The sequence below is a fragment of the Otolemur garnettii genome, unplaced genomic scaffold (assembly GCF_000181295.1).
Source record: "Otolemur garnettii isolate 467f Iridium unplaced genomic scaffold, OtoGar3 scaffold00014, whole genome shotgun sequence".
NCBI lineage: Eukaryota > Metazoa > Chordata > Mammalia > Primates > Galagidae > Otolemur > Otolemur garnettii.
In genome coordinates this window covers 29,716,361-29,733,143 of record NW_003852409.1, presented here as the reverse complement: position 1 = coordinate 29,733,143, position 16,783 = coordinate 29,716,361, and the positions used below count along the sequence as shown (strand labels likewise).

Sequence of the window (16,783 nt, the reverse complement as noted above, 5' to 3'; positions counted from 1 at the left end):
CAAAAAAAAAAAAAAATCCAAGCAGGGTTTTTTGGTAAAATTTAAAAAGCTGATTCTAAAATTGATATTGAAATGCAAAGGATTAGAGTAGCCAAAACAATTTTGAAATATAAGAAAAAATTTTAAGGACTCATACTCCTTAATTTTAAGACAGTGGGAGGAGGGGGAAAGGAGGAAGTAATTACAAAGGGGCATAAGGAAACTTTTGGGGGTGATGAGTGTAAAAGAGGTACAGCAGAGAGATTCAGGCCAGGCTTACTGAAAGAGGCAGAGACCTGCCTGGGTAGGGCAAAGATGGCATCTGAACCCTTTTATATGGGACTGTAAGGAGCAGATAAATTCCACCACTTGCCAGAGGGCTTTGGTGAGTTAAGGTCCATTGGCACGAATTTCTTTGGGGGATAAGACTCATTAGGTCCTTTGTGTTCCACGTTTCAGACGGAGAAGAGGAAGTGGAGGAGAGAGGGTTCCTGTGGGGCTGTGGCAGGCCTCCCCAATAATGGGTTTGTCTATTACCTTGAGATGATGATGATTCCATAGATACATACATATTTAAACTCGTCAGATTTTTTACTTTAGCATGCATAGTTTATTATATGTCTGTTATACCTCAATAAAGCTGAAAAAAACTCAGTCTGTCCTCATGTCCAATTTTGGGAGGTTTCTAACCTCCCTACTGTCCTCAGTCCCAATATATTATGACCTCCATTTTATAGATATGAACATTGAGACTTAGAGAGGTTAAGTGACTTGACCATGGTGACACAGATACAAATCTAGGTCCTTCTCCTTCTAGAGCCCAAGTTCTTAAGGTTTAAGCCATGCAGATAGATATGCTTTCCTGTCTGCCTCTCATTCATCAAACAAGTATTGACAAGTACTGATCCTATAATGTACTAGACACTGCTTACTCACTGCTTGCCATGGGGCTACCACAATGGCAGCTAAGATGCTACCCTTGGAGAGCTGTATACATATTGCTGGGCCCAGAGCCCTTCTAAGATTGACTTATTAGTACTATATTGATTTTCTCCTTATTAATGCCTGACTTCTCTCAAAAATAAAGAAATAATGTGCCAGGTTCATTCTAGGCACTCTGCTCGTATGATCCCCTTAAACCATCATAACTCTGTAAGACAATATCATTTCCACTTTACAGATAAGGAGATGGAGACCCAGGGAGACAAAGGAAGTTGCCCATGATTACACAACTAGAAAGCAGCAAGCCGGGTTTCAAAGGCAGACTCCCCTGTCTCCAAAGCCTAAGACTTCCCCAAACTGCCTGGGATCACACAGTTGCTCCTGCAACAAGAGCCCAAACAAACCCTCTTTTCCTTGCAGATGAAAATCACAACCAGGTGCCAAGTCCCTGTGGATCAAAACAGCTGTTCACCAAAGGCTCTGTTTTGTGTTATTAATTCATTTAAAAGGAAATTTGGTTTCTAACCAGCACTAATGTCATATCCATGCTCAAGAAGAGAGAAAAATAGTCTTGAAGTTGAAAGTGTTGGCTTGACTGAATCAAATGTGCTGCTGGCCTGTGTCTCCTGCCAGATCTGATTCCTGCCCCACCGGGCTCTCCCCACCCTTTAGGGAGGTCTTTTGCAGCTCAGAGAGGGACTCCAGCCTGTAGCCTGTCTCCATCATGACAGGAGCTGGGGGAAGCCCTTTCTCACTGTTTCCATTATTACAAAAAATTGTTACAACGGATAGAGCAATTAGTAAGAAATGAAGAGCGAAAAACTATTGTGAACGCAAAGTAGTAACAGATGAGAGTAATAGCTGCTCAGGCTTCTGGAGCTAAGTAACATCAGCAGTGATGGGCCTTACACTAGGAGCCACCCTCTCTGGGACTTGATCCCAACTGGAAGACACCAGGATGGCCCCTACTACCTGAGTTTTTTGAACGAAGGGAAGCAGTATAGCCCAGAAGCCAAGAGGATTCAATAGATCTTGCCATTATTATTACTACTACATCCTCAATGTATTACACTTGATAAACAACAAACAACATCGGGCCCCGCTAGGTCACAAGAGACAGGGGTGAAGTGTACTGGCATGATCCCTGCATTCCTGGAATTTATAATCCAGGACAGACTTTGAACAACAACTAATTATTCAAACTTTAAAAAACCACAATATTTCAGTATAAGCGTGAAAGTGCCATGCATCAGCAGAGGTGGGGGCTTTGAGAAGGTGACTGTGGGGAAAGCAGCACTCTGTGCTCTGACTTCACCCTTGGCGACAGGGCAGAGCATTCCAGGCAGAGGACACAGCTTGTGGGGACGTGCTGAGACGAGAAGGAGCGCCAGAGAGGCCACACAGGTGTGCACACAGAGCTAGGACTACAGCAGGAGGAGGCTGGGGGTCTGCTGCTGGCCCATCTCACAGGGGCTGGCAGGCTGCATGAAGGAGGTGGATCTACCCCCCAGAGGCAATGGGAAACCATGGGAGGCTTTAGGCCAGGCAAGGATGTGGTCAGACTTTGGCTTTAGAGAAATGTCTCTGGCTCCCAAGAGGAGGTAGGGGATGGGACTGAAAGCGGGGACACCTGAAAGGCTGCTGTCATCTGTCAAAGGAGAGGTGGCAGTGGGTTAGACTAGGCTGACACAGTGGAGGGAAATGGTCTGAGAAAACTGCCCAGCATGTGGCCTGAGAGAGGGGTTTTAATGATGTCAGTGAAACTGATCTCTTTACAAATGACAGCCTGCTGGCAAACTTTTCCCTTCTCTGAGGGCCAAACACTGTGATTCCAAGAAGCAGCAAAAACACACAGGGTTTGTCCGACATCCAACACTGACCTTGGCTTTCTGGAATGCCCGCTTCTTCAGAGAAGGCAAACGGCATCCAGACAAAAGGCCAGAGGGTCAGGTTCCTGAACCTACAGGCAGTGTTTTTCTGAACTGCAATGCATCATGTGGCCTGTAGGAGACTGTGGATTTCTGCAGGAAATCTTCCATTCTAGCAAGCCAGCCTTTCTGCAAACCAGAAAGGGACCCAACAGACACTGATCAAGTCACACCTGGAGGGTCTCCAGTTTCAACCAGATGCAGAGAAGCATGAAACCAAATCATTGTACAGTAGATGCCTCATGGGACAAGCCGCCTGTCTGCACAGCACCACCTTTGTCCCTAAACATTGCTATTAGCGCCATCCCCACCATCTCATTCTAACCAGATCTGCCTCCCTAAGTGGTGTTTTAAGGAAACACTAACCTAACCTTTAGTAGGTTCCCCCCATGTCTGTAGACAGTGAGGAAAGGCAAGGACCCCATGTGCACACAGACCAGCCCCTTCAACTGATACTGAGCACCTAGCCTATGCCTGGAACCCAGTGGTAGGTGCTGGTCAGCCCAGGCCATAGCCTTTCTTTTGGGAAGCCCACGCTTTGTCCAATCCTTCCACCCCCTCCACACTGCTGTCTGCTCTCCAGTCTGTAGCTCTGGCTCATGGTCTTCCCTCCCGCCTATTCTCCCGTCATCAGCTCCAGGGGCTTCACAGAGCTGGGTGGTGTGGCTTCCCCAGGGGTCCCAGCCTTCTCTGAGCCTCAGCTCCATTTCACCACTGCTACAGGCACAGCCATCACCCCTCCAAGCATAATCACCTGAACTGCCCCACTTCGAATACCCTGAACTCGGAAATCCTTCTTGCTCTATCACTTCCTGGCTTCCCTCTCACTCTCTTATTTCTAACCAAATCTGCTCTCTGTCCTCTTTTCGACTTTGAGTCTCCCCGCCCTTCTGAAGCATTCAGGTTGTCAGGCTACTACAGCCTCCCTCTCCCCAGGCAAAACACAGCTGAGTACACTGCCTGACCTGCTCCTACCCCCAGGGCCACATCCTCTGCCTCCAACCCTGCCCTCCTTCCCTCTGCTCCCCAGATGCACAGCCCACTTCTCTCCCTCTACATCTAAGCTGTGCCCTCTAGTCTGGGCCCTCCCAGCAGCCTCATAACCAATGTCAGGCCTTTCCCTCTCGCCAGTGCTACCACTTTGCCTGGTGCAGACTTCTGCAGAAGCCCCCTAACCAGTCTCCCTGATTTTCCTTGTTCACTCTCAGTTAGAATGAGCATCCTAATATACAAATCTGTCTGTGTAGCTCCCCTTTTAAAGTCCCTCAGTGAGCACCAAGGGCTAACAAGACACAGTTCACACTCTGGGCGCACCTAAGCTACGCTCCCTGACCCAAGCTGAGCTGTCTGATACCGCTTGGCCTCCTTGGCCTCTGTCCACGCTCCTCGAAGGTTTCAGAGCTGATCCTCCAGACCTCTAACCCTCAAGTCTCTCACCCTCCTCCTTCCTTGCCACCTTCTTTGCTACTGACCTCACGCTTGGTTCTTATACCTTCTGGCCACCTATCCTCTGCATTTTAGTTTTAGTCTTGCCAGAGAGACCTAGATACACTTCTCTCGTCACAACAAACTTCTCACTGTTCTCCAAACACAGGGGTCCTCAAACTTTTTAAACAGGGGGCCAGTTCACTGTCCCTCAGACCGTTGGAGGGCCGTGGACTGAGGGCCCTGGGATGAGTTGGCTGCTAAGCAGGGCAGGCAGGGTGGCAAAAACACCCGGTGGGCCGGATATATGACCTAGGCGGGCTGCATGTGGCTCATGGGCCATAGTTTGAGGATGCCTGCTTATGTATCTAGAACTTCTCGCCTTTGCAGTGCTCTTAGCCACCCCACTCTCTGGACTCCCTCATGCATCCCCTCCTCTGGCACACACTGCCTGCCTCTGCCCATCCCTGTCCCCACTCTCTCCTTGATTCCCCCAGGACCCCCAGCACCTCCTGTCTACTACTCATTGACACTCCTGCCTTACTCTCACTGGGCTGTGCCGAGGTCCCCTTTGTTGGTGTCTCTCTAGCATTTAGCACAGCAGACTATTGAACAAGTGAGCAAGTGAAGACAGGGCTGACTGCTAGGAAATCGACAGTGGAGAGGGAACAACATTGGCAGGGGCTACAATAAGACAGGGGAAAACACAGGCCCTTTGAGAAGCTTTCCACCTCACTGGATTTGGTACCCACCACCTCTCATTGTCATCACGCTGGACCCCAAAGGGTCCACTTGCGCCTGTGACTCTGCATTCCCAGCTGCAGGGGAATGACACACTAATATCTGGTAAGCCCTTGGTATGCACCATATCCCGGGCAGTGACGGCTGGGCAGAGCACAGACCTGTAGGAAAGCGAGCTTGCCTTCTCCCCAGAATGGCAGGCACCAAATGTAGTACTGAATTTTGCTTAAAGATATCATCTGTCTTTTCAATGGGTTAGTCATTCTGCCTGAAATTCCCTTTCCAATCACTTTCCAACTGCCCCCCACCAATCACCAATAAGATATGATCACTTTCAGCTTTCAAGGCCCAGTGCTAACATCCCCCCAAGGCAGAATGAGTCCACCTATTTGATGTCTGCAGGACCCTGAGCACATGGTGTGAGTCCTGATATAGACCTCAGCCTCCCAGCTACGCAGAATCCAGGATGGGAACCCAGGGCTGCAGGACTCCATGTCCTAACCCTGCTGCTACTTAGGGACCAGCTCCTGCACAAGCACTGCTGAATGTTCTCTAGAGCAACCACCTCATATCCATAAGCCACAGCACCTATGTAACTACACACTGGTGAAAAATAATGGCCATAAGTTACCAGGAACTTGCTGTACACAGGCATCATACTAAGTTCTTACCTGCCCGTTATAAGGTAAAAATCATGATTTTCCCCACTTTACACATGAAAAAAATCAAAGCATAAAGACAAGGTGTGACTTGTCCAAAGCATCCCAGGTAAGAAGTATGAGGCTGGGACTCAACCCCAGCCTCATCAGACTGGAGTCCACCCTCAGCGTGCTGTGCAGATGCAGAGTTAGCAGACCCAGCAATTCAGCTTTCACAGAACCCTGGGCTGGGTAAAAGCACAGACTGTGCCCATTCTCGGCACATTCTAGGAACAGGAGTTCCCCCTTGATGCTGCTCCACATTTAAACTAATGAAAAAAACACTTCTGACATTGAGGCTAGCCTCTGGGAAACTGCTGGGCCTACAGGCCCATAGGCTGGGAATCAGGCACGATGATAGGATTGGTAGGAAATGCCAGCAGAGACAAAAGACCACCTTGAAAATGTACCCTCTTAGAAGGTTGCTGCCCCTGACCCTTCAGACAGACCCCTGGTACAATGCAGCCCCCACTCTGAGTCTTGGCAGCAAAGAATCCACCCAGGTCCTGCAATCCAATCCACCATGGTGGCTGGCAATGGGGTTTTGGCTACAACTTGTAAGTTAAACACAGCTGCAAGCTATTAAGCTATAAAGTTGTATCATATTAACCCACTAATTTTTGATAAAATTGGTCACTTGTTTTTTGTTTTTTTGAGACAGAGTTTCACTTTGTCAACCTGGGTAGAGTTCCGTGGCATCATAGTTCACAGCAACCCCAAACTCCTGGGCTCAAGCAATTCACTTGCCTCAGCCTCCCAAGTAGCTGGGACTATAGGTGCCCACCACAATGCCTGGCTTAAAATGGATCACTTGTTAAAGTCACCAGGCAACAAAGCAGTTAAGGTTCCATATTTCTAATTTCCATTCTCCTCATTCTCTTCTATTCCTTAACGCACTGTCTTCCTAGGTTCCTCTAAGCCTTGGGATGATGCTGTGATCCCCCTTGCAGAAATGAGCAGATGCTGTGACCAGCCACAGCTCCACGTTGCATTATCAATGACATTTGGAAATTTAAATCTTCTTTTTTTTTTTTTTTTTTTTTTTTGAGACGGAGCCTCAAGCTATCCCCCTGGGTAGAGTGCCATGGCATCATGCTCACAGCAACCTCCAACTCCTGGGCTCAAGCGAGTCTCCTGCCTCCGCCTCCCAAGTAGCTGGGACCACAGGCGCCCGCCACAACGCCCGGCTATTTTTTGGTTGCAGCCGTCATTGTTGTTTGGCGGGTCCGGGCTGGGGATTCGAACCCGCCACCTCAGGTGTACGTGGCTGGCGCCTTAGCCAGTTGAGCCACAGGCGCCGAGCCAGAAATTTAAATCTTCAAAAGGCTGAGTTCACCAGGAAAAAACCTTGCTTTGGGGAAGTGGTTACACCACAAAACAGACCCCCTGGTACTAATGCTCCCTGAGCTGGCACATCCCACTGGCAAGGCGCCCAAACACAGCTAGAGAATGTTCTGTGATGGCATTTCCTTTCATTCATTCATTTATTCACACTCCACTCGTTCAACAGACACGCATTCTGTATCTACTGTGTTCCAGGCCCTAGGATTACAACAGAGTCTATCAGTATGCAGACCTCCAGAACCAAGTGGGCATTGCCCTCCTTTTTTGCCGGTACTTCCAAAGAACTCTGGAATCCAAGGAGGGAGGTCCCCTCAGGTATGTAAGGAGTAGGTGGGGGAGAAGAAGACAAGACGAGAACAAATACAACTGCAGAGAAATGCTAAATTTGGCCAGCAGTCTACTGGTTAGTAGTAATAGCTATGTTATTATTTTTAAGTTACTTTATCTATATATGATAGGGTAATATTTAAAAAGTCATTATTTAATGTTGTTAGGAACCAAAATTATCAGTGTGAAATAAAATACGTAAAATGAAGGAAATTAAGTGACAATCTCAAAAGTCAAATTTGAATTGGAAAGATCAATATTGCATTAGATTTCTACAAAATAATGTAGTATAACAGTCTCCACATCTCAGTTGCCTACAGCATTTATTTCATGCTCACAGATCTGTGGAGTGATGTAGCTCAGCTGATCTCTCCTGGGTTCACTTGGGCTTGTCTGGATTAGTGTGGTCAATTCAGGTCATCTGTATGTCCTCATCTAGGGTCTGAGAATAAACAAGCAATAGTTTCCAGTACACCGTGGAGAAGGGATGTTCTGGGAAGGCTGGCTGAAGCTTGCTGTGCCTCTCACCACCTCTGCTCTGCATCTGCACACTGCCACTTCTACCCACATCCCACTGGCAACGCCAAGGCACAGGGCCAAACCCAAAGTCAAGAGGGTGGGGAGATGTAAACCACCCAGGGTGAAGCTATGACAAGGATGAAGGATAAAGGAAAAATTATGGAGAAATACCATCTACCCTAACTATAAGCTCATTACTTTTTCTTTTTTTTAAATAACTTTTTCCTTTTCAAAAATAATTGTTTCCTAGTTCTGATCATAGAAAAGGCCTAAAAGCAACGGTGACACAGTACCACTGAGCAGCCCTCATCCAGACTGTGGTTTCTAAATGCCAATCCCCTCCTAAAGAAACTAGCACCCCTGAAAGAACGCACAATTCCAGGTCCGCAGCAGGAAATGTGCAGCATAACCCTGTGTATGGGCTGAGCCAAAAAGCAAGGAAGCAGTAAGAAGCTGAGGGGATTATGTTAAAGGGTACAGCAGCCCCTGAAGGGCTCCCATTGGTCAAGAAAAGGACAATTTATGTACCAAAAGAATGGGGATGACAAATGATTTAACTATACAGGATATATAAAATTTATGTCCATGAGTTCAGCCCGGCACCCATAGCTCAGTGGTTAGGGTGCCAGCCACATACACTGGGGCTGGTGGATTCAAACCCAGCCCAGGCCTGCTAAACAACAATGACAACAACAACAACAAACAGCCGGGTGTTGTGGTGGGCACCTGTAGTCCCAGTTACTTGGGAGGCTGAGGCAAGAGAATTGCTTAAGCCCAAGACTTTGAGGTTGCTATGAGCTGTAACGCTTTGGCACTCTACCCAGGGCAACAGCCTGAGACTCTGTCTCAAAATAAAAAGTCCATGAGTTCATTATAATTCAGAGAGAGAGAAAATGAAAGACAGACTGATGACCAAAACAAAACACAACAGCACACACACACCAGGCACCATTAAAGATGAGTGGGGCACCAAGTGCTTACTCTGAAGATTGATAACTAAAAGAAAAGAATTAAGTATTTATCCTGGCTGGGCGCCTGTGGCTCAAGCGGCTAAGGCGCCAGCCACATACACCTAAGGTGGCAGGTTCGAACCCCCAGCCCGGGCCCACCAAACAACAATGATGGCTGCAACCAAAAATGGCCAGGCGTTGTGGCGGGCGCCTGTAGTCCCAGCTACTTGGGAGGCGGAGGCAGGAGACTCGCTTGAGCTCAGGAGTTGGAGGTTGCTATGAGCTGTGATGCCATGGCACTCTACCCAGGGGGATAGCTTGAGGCTCCGTCTCAAAAAAAAAAAAAAAAAAAAGTATTTATCCTGCCTTTGTGTATAAACAGCCCTGATGAGAGAACATTCTTCTTAAGAATTTCAGCTATGAATGTGAAAACCACAACAGAATGAGAAAAGATGCCATTCTGTCATACCTAAGAAAACACTTGACTCAGGCAAAGATCACCAATAAATACAATCATCAGATCAAAGGTAGATGGAACTTTACAAGTAAGGGGTAAGACAGTCACCACTTGAACTCAGTGATCAATCCTCACATGACAAAGAGCAGGACAACTGGCCATCTCCTACTGGGATGTGTAACACAAAGGACCGAGCACCATCTAGGATTCTTCCTTAAAAAGACTGAGCAAAAAATCAAACAAGACCTTTGGGTGAATTTCCAGTTGAAAGCAAACACAGGAGACAAGTGAACAAGTTAAAAGCCACCTCGAGGAAGCAGCGTATTCACCAAGTGGCAGTGGCATAGCACAACTAACCTGACCTTCAGCAAGTCAGGGCACCAGGGAGGGGACGAGCGTGGACTGCACCAGAATAAAAGAGAAACGTGAGAAACAAATGCCCAGTGCCAAGTGCAGGCTCTGGAACAGCTACTGCTGTTAGTGGGTTTGCTTGTCTTTGAAACAACTGGGGAAATTTGACATTCCCACAATTCAATCCCAAGGAATTGCTAATTTTGTTGGGTGTGATAATGACATTGTGACTATGTTAGAAAACAGCTGTTTTTTTAAGAGCTACATCTAAGGTTTTAGGGAAGGAAATAATAGGATGTCAGGTAGTTGCTTCCAGAGATTTCCAAAAACAAAGAAAAAAGAGGTAAACAAAGTAAATACAGCAATTTTTGGCTCTTGGTAGTAGGTGTGAGGGGTCATTTTATCACTCTTCTTATATCAAGATATCCCAAAGTTTGTTCATAAAGTCACCATCCATAGTGAAAATGAGAAATTATAGCTAAATGCACCTTTATTTATAAAATTCTCATTATAAAATATTTACAAAAGATTCACATTCATGACGTGTTGGCCATGTCTTTGTAAAACACGGGGAGTGTGTGTGTGTATCTGAAATGTTTAACAATAAGGAGAGGAAAAAGCAGGTAAAAAGACAGGGAGCAGCAGGCAGGGTAGGGCTGAGGCAAGGCACTTTTTCTTGGATAAGCAAGAGACTGATGCAAAGCGGTACTGGTGGGTGACAAGAATAGTCACGGTGACAACAATAAAAATAACAGCTGTAAGCTTGGCACCTGTAGCACCGTGGTTATGGTGCCGGCCACATGCACTGAGACTGGCAGGTTCGAGCCTGGCCCAGGCCTGCTAAACAACAACAACTGCAACCAAAAAATAGTTGGGCGTTGTGGTGGGTACCTGTAGTCTCAGCTACTTGGGAGGCTGAAGCAAGAGAATCACTTAAGTCCAAGAGATGGAGGTTGCTGTAAGCTATGACGCCATGGTACTCTACCAAGGGTGACATAGTGGAACTCTGTCTCAAAAAATAAAATAAAATAATATAACAGCTGTAAACTCAGGACTCCTACTCATGGGGTCAAGCCCGCTCCTATCATCTACTTGCTGTGACAAGTTGCTCAGGCAATTACATCATCTCTCTGTGCCACAGTTTCTCCATCTGTAAATGGAATAAACATCACACCTTCTAGGGCAGGGTTCTCAACCTGTGGGTTGCGACCCACAGGAACTGTATTAAATGGCGATGGCATTAAGAGGGTTGAAAACCACTGTTCTAGGGTAAGATGAGGATCAGATGAGGTAACATATAGAAAGTCTTTAAGCATTCAGCACAATGCCTGTACATTATACATATTCTAAAGAGGGAAAACCAATGTTAAGTTTTTCTAGGTCCAGGCTGTGTGTGGAGCACTTTACCTGTACTTTCTCATTTAATTCTCCAACTAATCCATAGGGAGGACTGCCATCCCCACTCTGTAAATGAGGAAACTGAAACTCAGGAAGGTTAAGTGATTTATCCAAGGTCACACAGTTAGGGACCAGCAGAGCCAGAATTACTAAAGTCTAGAATCAGACTGCCTGAATTTGATCTCTGATCTGAGGCCTGTAGGAAAAGTCCCCAAGGTGTTCCCCAACAATTCTTACTTAACTGGTGTCCAGTCTTGTATAGTGCCCACCCCCTTGCTGAAGAGGGCTGATCTATGACACTAATAGGGCACTGTGCAAATGAGAAGATGTGACTTGTGAGGCAGGTCACAAAAGCCATCATGGCTTCTGTCTTGCTCTCTTGGATCACTCATTCTAGGGGACGTCACTTACCATGCCTTGAGGACACTCAGCAGTCCTCTAGACAGTTCCACATAACAAGTAACTGAGGCCTCCAGCTAACAGCCAGGCAATGAGTGAGCTGCCCCAGAGCAGACTTCCCGGCTCCAGGCAAGCCTTCAGTTGACAGCAGTCCCAGTCAACATCTTGACTTCAACCTCCTGAGGGCCCTGAGCCAGGACCACCCAGCTAAGCCACTCCTAGATTCTCCACCCCTATAAACTGTGGGTGGTAATAAGTGCTTATTGTTTTAAGGTGCTAAGTTTGAGGGCAATTTGTTACACAGCAACAAAGGACTAATACATTGATCGTGGAGTGAATTACGGTACTTAACATGCCTGAGCTTCAGTTTTCTCACATATAAAACAAAGATAATAATAGCAGGTTGTTATGAGGATTAAATGAGACCCTGCATCTAAGGTGTCTGGCCTGGAGCCTATACACGGTAAGTGCTGAGGCAGTGACCCACTGGCCATTCAGGGCTGAGCCAAAAGAGGACACAGGGGTAAGGGTCTGAAAGGGCAGGGCTGCTGCTCCACCACTGGGAGCTGTCTTCTTGCTATACTGATGACTCCCAGACCCCCGTGGTTAGGGCAAGTGAGCTTTAAAATCTTTATGTTCAAATGGCCTCCTCCACCTCCCCATCACCGCAAGTCTCAATTGACCACACGCTCTGGGTATACTAATCCCCAAACTAAGAACATTCTTCTTCTATTCCTAACACCACCCAAAAGCATCCAGGTCTCACCATAACTTCTCACAGTTTGCTCAAAGCCTTTCAGATCCAAAGGCAGGACACATCGCTCAGGAGCCTTCATTTTTGAAGGTAAATACCCCCAGCCTGTCATTAAGAAGCAAAGAGTTGACACACAGCCTGGTGGGAAGATGGAGGATGTGGAGACCTCAGGCAGGCTGGAAAAAGACCAACCAGGGGAAGCAGCTGATGCCTTCTAGGGAAACTCCAGAAGGACAAATCACCATATTTAAACCTCACCAGCATAAAGTCCTCAGTTGTGAAGGAAGCTGAAGGCCTAGAGTCATAAACTGCTTTCCTAAGACAATGGTGACCTGACAAGTGGACTATTTCCCCAGCAGACGAGGAGGGAGCCCACTAAGCCAAGTACATGTGGTGTAATGGCTGAGTACTCGGGCCTGGTTCGAGTCCTGGCTTACAGGATCTGTGGCCAATATTATTATCTCCGTAGGTTAAATTAAAATAATTTTAGTTACTAGAAAAGAAAAATATATTTAGAGAGTTAGGATTTCACAAAGCAAAGTGCTGTCGGTCTTATAATCATCCATATCCCTGTTCTCCTCTCTGACCCTGTACCACTGGGGAGCTGTTCAAAAGCAGATTCCTGAGCCCCATTCTAAACCTAGCTGATCAGAATCTCTAAGGATGAAGCCTAGGCATCTGTATCTTTTTTTACAGAATGCCCAAACTGATTCTGATGCACAAGTAGGGATGGAAGGATCTGGCCCACATACAAGCTTCCTGACCCAGGGGGCCCGGGTCACTTGCAGTGCCCACCTTGCTCTCAGATGCTGGCCTCTGCTCCCTGGAAAGTCCTGCCTACATCAAACTTACAACTGTCCCTTATTCATGCCCTTCCAACTCTGGGTGGTCCAGCCACAACATGGCAAGCAGCCGCAAGAGGAAAAATCCCAGTTTTCAGTCTGCTAACAATAATAACAGCAGCAAAGAAGCTGGGGAAGAGCTCCCAGGGTCCTCCTTCTGACAAAAGCTTTGACAACGAGGAACAAACTCTTCCCTTTTTAGCTAACATGCTACAGATCCTAGATGTTCAAGTTTATTTAGGGTTTCTCCAGAAACCTCAAACAAATTAGTTCTGAGTCCTCACTCTACATCAGAATCACCCGGTAAACGTTTATTAAATAGAGCTGATTGGGTTCCAGACCCCAACCCAGAGATGCAGATGTAAGGGTCATGGGGAGGGTCTGGGCACCCCATGTTGCTAAGGCTATCCAGGTGATTCTGATGTGCAGCCACATTTGAGAACCACAACTACAGGCTGCAGTCCACCGCCACGTCCTGTCACAACGTGAAGCAAGATATGCATTAATGACGTGCCTTCCGACTACCTGGTCTGGCCCTCACTGTATCTGTCCCTCCTCTCCTACTGTCAGTCTGGACAGTGACCCAGCCTCCTGGGCACATGCTAGTTCAGGGCTCACGGCGGGTTTGGCTGCCCTCCTTGTTCAGGACAAAAAACAAAGCCCCAAATGTCTAAACTTCTCCAGATCAAAGCTAAGAAGAGAACATGATCAGAAACAGCTTCAGCTGAGAACTGAGGTGATCATCTCACAACTACTCCCCCAAAAGGCACCAAGAAGCAGTGAGTTGATATTGTTTTTCATTAGAATGCACCATTCTACATTAGAACAGAACAGAAAAAGATTGGAGGTCAGCCAATTCAAAAAAGCAAACAGGTCTGCTCCCTACTGCTAATGAATACAACACATATGGACACACACACTGCAATACTAATCACTGCCACGTCTTCACGTAAATGCTGAGTAAAGCTAGCAGTACTAGTTTCTTCCTCATTTGTAGTAGACTAGATGCCAGCTCTCAGAAGGTCTGGATACTTCAGCTTTGTGTTAAGATGTGCTGTCTTTCTCAAAGTCTTAATGGTGGCAATACAGAAGGAGAAGGGCAGTGGAGTGTTCTAGAATTCACAACATGGCTGCACTGGGTGCTTTGTGACGCATCTCCTCACCCGCACCCCCTCCTGAGTCTGCCCCTCCCTCACAGGGCTGGGTTCCCGTGGCCCTGCCTGCTTGTCTTCACTGGACTGACACTGGGCACATGACTAAGCTGGCCTGTACCAAAAGCTGCTGGTCTCAGTCTGGGACGGTGGCTTGAATGGGGATGGTGTACAAGTGCGCCCTCTGGAGAGGCCAAGTGGGACCACATGTACAGGCAGGAAAGCCCTGGGCAGAGGCCAAAGCAGGGGAGGAACCAGGGACCGCCTGCATCCTGGGCGGCTCTCCAGGCTGCCTGGACTCCGTGTCCACGAGCCCGTAAAGTGCCCCTCTAACCTTATAATAAATTTCTCTTCTGCCTCGCAGCTACTTTGAAATGGATTTTTGTTACTTGCTAACAACAAAAAAAAAACTTTGCATAAAATGAGCCTCATTATCAATTATCAAACATTTCCAGAAATTTTTTTAAAGACCAAATTCAACTTTTTACCTTTTATTGAATATGCTGTTTCTAAAAATGTACATATGTTTTTAATGTAAATATGGATGTTTTTTGCTGTGGCAACTGGATTCAAAACAGAAATAAGGCAACCACCAGAATTTGGGATAAAAAAAAAAGAGAGAGAAAGCTCTCTAGAAAAACCTTCACGCAGATCCCCTTCTTGACATTTTCAGCAGGAGGGACATAGGGAACAGAATTAGTGCGTCAAGACCGACTCTGAGGAATGGAGGCCTCCGAGTACCAACTGATCCTGGCCCTGCCAGAGGCCAGACAGAGAATATTCTCTGGAGAACCAAAACACAGGACTCAGAAAATGAGCACCATCAAGGACGGAATGGGGTTTCAATTGAGAACATGCGTTTAGAGAGACTTCAGGAGAGAAACCAGGAACCTGAGTCACTCTAACGGTGACAAACAACATCCTGTCTTCCCAGCCACAGCATTAACAGAACAGTATGAAGGACAAAGTACAGACCTCCGGCTGGATGGCTTTAAACACGGGGATGTCCATTAGTGTAATCTGGCTCTGCAACAAAGAGAACAGTCGTTAGAAAATCCTGCATGTGGAAGGTAACCTGAGTGTCACTTTAGTCTGTAACATACACCCATAAAAGTGATGGTTTCCCCTCGGAAATAAAAAACAAAAAAGAACAGAAGAATTGGGTAAATATCCGAAACACCTCCCCACTCCCTCCCTCTTTGTAAATTTTGACCCACACCCTTTTTTCTTGAACACACGATGAACTTTCAATTTAAGAATTGATGAAAGTTGTTTAGAGGGTGGGGCTGGGAGTAAGGGGAACATTTCTATTTTGGAAATTTTTATACTGTTGGGATTTTTGTTTCAAGCATGAACTACTTTTGTAATTTTTAGAAGTTGTAGACACAATATTAAAAATTAGAATGCTAAACACAGACACTATCTATTACTCTACAATTGGATTTATTTCAAAATTGTGGCTTATAGAAATTACACTTTTCTTCTAAGGCTATGCTGCCCCTCAATTACATGGTCGAATGCCATCCAAGATATGGCCACAGACAGGCCCATGCACTGCTTACTCCGCCAGCCCACAATGACATAGGCATCGAAGCTGGAGGCAAGCATGTGGGACTTCTGCAGCAATTTGATATAGCTGTAACATTTTTAACGTGGTTTTTTTTTAAAAAGTATCATTCCTCAACAGATTGGAAATGAAAAAAACTAGTCCCTCACCACAGTTAGCTGAAGAATCATGAATGTCATCAATAGAGAGAACACATACCAGGCTGGAATGCTGTGCCTGCTGGGGGACATCAGGAGGCATCACTACTGACCATGTTTCAGGCCCAAGCCTGGACTGAGCTGACATCAGATGACCCACCTACTTCCACATTTTACACGGGAGGCCAGAAGTCAGTTAGCTGATGCCTCCGTGACAGGCCAGGGAAATGCAAGCTGAGAGCCTTGGGAGACCTAGTAACATGAGAAGTAACCTGTCCACTGAACACAGGGCCATCTGGGATGGCAGGGTCTGGGAGAACAAGTGTGGGCTCTGGAATCTACAGGGTTTGTGGGTCCTCTTTTTTTTTTTTTTTTTTTTTTGGGTGAATCCTCTGACACACGGTACCTACTCTCAGGTACATCTAGAAAGTGATGATGATAATCCCAATCTTACAGGGGCTTGGTGAAAATTTAAGACAAGAGGTGCAGAATGACTGGCACCTCACAGATGGACCATGAATATATGAGTATGTGTGGCAAAGTCGGGCTCATGGATTGGCATGTGAACTGATGGTTCCTGAACAATGTGTAAGCTAGAAATCAGGGACCATTGATTTGGCTGAATATCTATGCACTGAAGATGCTCTATTTCAGTGGTTCTCAACCTTCCTAATGCCACAACCCTTTATCACAGTTCCTCATGTTGTGGTGACCCCCAACCATAAAATTATTTTCATTGCTTAGTAGCAACAAACTGTATTAAAGGGTCGCAGCATTAGGAAGGTTGAGAACTACTGCTCTAGAAAAAGGTTTTAAAAGTCTGTTTCACTGAGTCAATGAAAAACCTCCTGTCAAGAATACACTGGAGAGGCTC

At 46.5% G+C, this 16,783-nt stretch overlaps 1 protein-coding gene across 1 annotated transcript in view; it reads right to left on the bottom strand.

Moving 5' to 3' along the window:
• Positions 1 to 16,783, bottom strand: part of RALGPS1 (Ral GEF with PH domain and SH3 binding motif 1) — a 283,899-nt gene that overhangs the window by 211,673 nt on the left and 55,443 nt on the right. The window contains exon 4 of the mRNA XM_012802467.2: positions 15,181 to 15,231. Coding sequence (XP_012657921.1) covers positions 15,181 to 15,231 — 51 coding nt within the window. The remainder of the gene's footprint in view (positions 1 to 15,180; positions 15,232 to 16,783) is intronic.